The following is a 4,580-nucleotide window of genomic DNA, read 5'->3' as shown; positions in this document are numbered from 1 at the left end:
ACTACTAAACTTTATAAAAATACATAATTAATAATACTTACTCTATAGTTGACACAATCTAGAAAGTAAGAAAAGAAAATATGTGTGTATTCTTTGAATTAAAAGAAATGCTTGTATAAGAGGGAAAGGACATTCTTATCCATTAAAAATAGAAATGAAGGGAATTTAGCTTGCTGCTCCCATCAATTTTAGACTTTTTCTTGGCATGCTATATTATTTTAGACAAAAAAAATTAACTGGCTCACTTTAGTTATAAGTAGAGGAAGTTTTAAGACTTTTTAAAGTATTAAGGGTAAAGTAATTTTAAACATAAGTATAAAAGTGCGAGGTATAAAATATATGTAACCAAAAATTATATATTAATATGGTAGAATGCGAAGAACAATAAAGATAACATGTGGGGTATTTTTGATAAATTGTTTTTCTTGATTGAAACAATAAAGACTAGTCAACAATTAGCTGAGGTAAGTAAAGTTGGGATACACCGTTCTTTTTTTTTTGTTAGGGACACACAATTTGACCTGGTAAACCTGTTTGCTGCTTCCCCTCCTCAATTTATTAATAAGAATTTCTATTAGAAAAGGTGGGGAAAAAAAATCTCAGAAGCAACCTTCTCCGTATACCCACTCTTTGGTCTAAGAAAGAGACACCTTTACCAAAACGAATAAGAGAGCACTACAATTAGTATCTTTTCCGCTTGTATGCCCCTTTTACAACCAGAGCAAGAAGGGAGAAACAAATTAGAGGTAAGCAATTCCATAGGAAAGGTGGGGAGAAATCTCACAGCCAACCCTCCCCAGCTACCCACTCTTTTCCGCTCTATAGTCTATACTGCTGATTCCTAGCTATCGCTGAACTACTAAACATTGATCAAGATGATGATGGGGGAGGGGGTGAAATCTATGTTGGCGAAACCAATTCAACTGGCCGATCAGGTCGCGAAGCTCGCTGAAGACGTTGAGACGTTCCGGGCGGAGTGCGCTGAGCTGAAGGTGAAGGCGGAGAAGCTCGCCGGGCTCCTCCGTCAAGCCGCCCGCGCCGATCTCTACGAGCGCCCCGCTATCCGCATATTGGGGGACACTGCCCAAGTCCTCACGAAGGTCTTGTCCCTCGTCGACAAATGCCGAAACCACGGCCTTGTCCACCGCCTCTTCACCATCATCCCCGCCGCTAGCTTCCCCCGCATGTCCACCAACCTCGACAACTCCATGGCCAACGTCTCCTGGCTCCTCCGCATCTCGTCTATTGAATCCAACGACGGAGACCTCCATGGGCTCCCCAATATCGCCCAGGGTGAGCCGATTCTGTTTCTCATATGGGAGCACATCGCACGCTTGCAGGCGGGTTCCCCGGATGCCCGCGAGGAATCCGCCTTCTACCTCGCGTCCCTCGCCCGCGACAATGATCACTTCGCGAATCGAATAATCGAGGAGGACGGCGTTGGCCCTCTCCTTCGCCTCCTCAAGGAGGGGCGCGACGAGGGCCAGGAGAGCGCGGCTGGAGCCATCCGCTACCTCGGCCGCCACGCGGAGAGCGTCGACAAGCTTGTGCGGGCAGGGATGTGCTCCGTCTTCGCCAAGGTCCTAAAAGACGGGTCTATGAGAGTGCAAGCCCTGGTCGCGCAAGCCGTGGCCGAGCTCGTGGATCGCCATCCCAATTGCCAAGAGCTCTTCGAGCAGAGCAACGTCGCCCGCCTCCTCGTCGGCCACCTCGCGTTCGAAACCGTGCAAGAACACATCAAATACGCCGTCGGTCAATCCAAGGGTATGTCTCTTCATTCCGCCGTCCTTGCCCATACCAAGAGCATGCGAGCCGCAAATAACACGGCCACAGCTGAGAAACCCAACAAGAACAGGAATCCGAACGACATGCTTTCGGTCGTCCAATCCGCCACTAGGCAACACCACGCGCCGAGCTCGAAGGGGCGCGAGTTGGAGAGCGAGGAGACGAAAGCAGAGCTGAAGGCCATGGCCGCCTATGCCTTGTGGAAATTGGCGAAGGGCAGCATCAGCATCTGCAAGAGCATGACCGAGTCCCGCGCGCTCCTCTGCTTCGCAGTGCTCCTGGAGAAGGGCGTCGGCGACGTCCGGTACTACTCCGCCATGGCACTAATGGAGATCGCCCGCGTTGCGGAGCACAACATCGCTCTTCGTCAATCGGCCTTCAAACCCAGCTCTCCCACTGCGAAAGCCGTCGTCGACCAGCTCCTTTACATCGTTCGCAATGGGGCTTACGATAATCTCCTATTGCCATGCATCACGGCCCTCGGCAGCTTATCCCGGACATTCCAAGCGAGCGAGACACGAATCATCCGGCCACTAGTGCTGCTGCTCGAGGCGACCGAGACGGAGATGGAAATGGAGGTGACGAAGGAGGCGGTGGTCGCTCTCACCAAATTTGTCTACACCGAGAACCACCTTCATCTCAATCATTCCAAGGCTATTATCGAAGCCGGAGGGGCGACGCCCCTGGTCCAGCTCGTGTATCTCCATGGCCAAGTTCAGATGGAAGCTTTGGTACTCTTGTGCTACATTGCTCTCCATGTGTCCGATAGCGAGGAGCTTCAACAGGCCGGAGTGCTCGGCGTCCTCCTCTGGGCTTCGAAGCAGGAGCAGCTAGGTCAGGATCCCAGGTTGGAGGCATTGCTCTCGGAGGCCAGAGCAAGAATAGAGCTCTTCCAGTCCATAGCCTCTAGATGATCGACTTCTTCCATTTTTTTTTATTTCTGAGTAGGAAGTTCTTTCAATTGATCCGGAATGTACACTTGTACAGGCATCGCGTCTTAGATTTGATTCTAAGAATTTTTTTCTTTTTGCTTTTGCTGATTAATGACTGCTGAGATGTGTATTTCTTCCACTGTTTAGTTCTTAATCTCGTCATCCTCTTAAGTTTGGGAGCTTCAGTCTGGATCGGCGAAGCAAAAGACTTGTACAACACTGTTTCAGTGAACCAGTTAGGGCTGTAAATATTTACCAATTACTTACTATAAAAGTTTAAGCTGTTATTAAACAGTAATTTTATATATTTTATGTTTTTTTTACCAGAATGTTAATCTACACACTATCAAGACATCAATTCCTTTTGATCCATCAATCATTTTGTTTTTAAACCTCTTCTGATTTCAGAAGATCTCTTCCTCAAACAATAAAGAGTTTCAACGGGCGTCGGATATCATTTCTTCAAACGCTATGATGATCCAGAGAAACGTGTGGTTTCTGAACCCATTGAGAATAGTTTGCAGCTAGCTTTGACGAAGATCCGGTTGTTCCTTATCGAATGGCAATTGGTTTTCTACTTCGCGTTTGGTACACTGGGGCAGAAGAGCGTGCCATAGGTACAAGTAAATCGTTGAAACTTTTGGTATAAGTTAGCATTTGACTTCATAGATGGCTGAAGTAGTCTTCCATGTGTTTATTTATAGTTGACATATAATACTTTTATATTGCTAGTCTTTTAATACTATTTGCTCAAGTAGCTTGCGCTGCCATTTAAGACCGACTACTTCTTGGTTGACTTTTAAAATAGCTGAACGTGTACTCTGATATATACCTAAATTAGGTGGTTCGACGAAAGCCCAAGTTTTATATCTAGGTAAGTGTACAATTTCAGATGGAAATTAATAGTTGTGTCTAATATATATTGACAAGGATGAAGCAAATAAATTGCAAGGCAATCAAAATATTCTAAGTGATCTCTTCTCTTCACCGGTATGCCAGTGATTGAGATATTGGAATTCCAGTCATTAATGATTTACCTGGGACACCGTGAGGTCCCTTTGTTTCAAAAAGGAAACTTCAGACTTTGAATAATAAATTCAAAGGCTAAACTAGCCCCTCACAATTACTTTTCCACACCTGGCATCACTTCCCCAGCACCGGTTTGGATCCCTTCTAATACTCTATTGAAGGACAAATTAGTCATTTAGTAGACATCTTTTAGGGATAGCATCAAATCTTCTCCCTCTTCTCCCTATTATTTTGGCATTATATTAAGATTAACAAGATCGCCTCTTCTCAATAAACTCGACGTCTCTGTTTTATAGCTTTCTAGAGTTGTCATCTCCCTTTGTTACTATTTTGTTATCAAATAGCAATCTCATTCGTCCCTATTTGTTACTATTTTGACATCAGATAGTAATATCTTTCATCCCCATACCTATTGAACGCGTATAAGACCTGAGGATTGCGAATTCCCTTTTATGCTCTTAGGTTAATCAAAGGTTAAATCTCTATTCTAAGACCGGTACTTGACTGGGAAGGATGGTATGGAAGAAGAGCTGAAAAATCAAATATTAGAGTGTCAATTTTTAAGTAATATTGAAAAATAGCTCAGCATTTTATTTCTCTCTCTAGAATTATGTAAGAAAGTCGATAATAAAGTAGTTTGAACGTAGATATCCAAAGCTCTAAGCTCTAATACCAATTGCTAGATCATTATCCAAAGCACTAAAGTCCAATGTCAACTGAAAAGTTTATTATAGCTAGAGAAGGATAACAATTTGTAAAATATATCTCTAAGTGGAACAATAACAAATACTACAAACACATGTTTGATATACCTTTGGCATACATTGTTACATG

General features: G+C 44.2%; 1 protein-coding gene across 1 annotated transcript; it reads left to right on the top strand.

Moving 5' to 3' along the window:
* The first annotated feature begins 590 nt into the window (after positions 1–590).
* LOC140798944 (uncharacterized) lies at positions 591–3,015 on the top strand. The gene has a single exon (XM_073153034.1). The coding sequence runs from the start codon at positions 876–878 to the stop codon at positions 2,697–2,699; it is 1,824 nt and encodes a 607-aa protein (XP_073009135.1). The 5' UTR covers positions 591–875; the 3' UTR covers positions 2,700–3,015.
* The last annotated feature ends 1,565 nt before the right edge of the window (positions 3,016–4,580 follow it).

This window comes from Typha latifolia, chromosome 12 (assembly GCF_019914945.1).
Source record: "Typha latifolia isolate L0001 chromosome 12, TyphaL0001v2, whole genome shotgun sequence".
Classification (NCBI taxonomy): Eukaryota; Viridiplantae; Streptophyta; class Magnoliopsida; order Poales; family Typhaceae; genus Typha; species Typha latifolia.
This window is presented reverse-complemented; position numbering and strand designations above follow the sequence as displayed.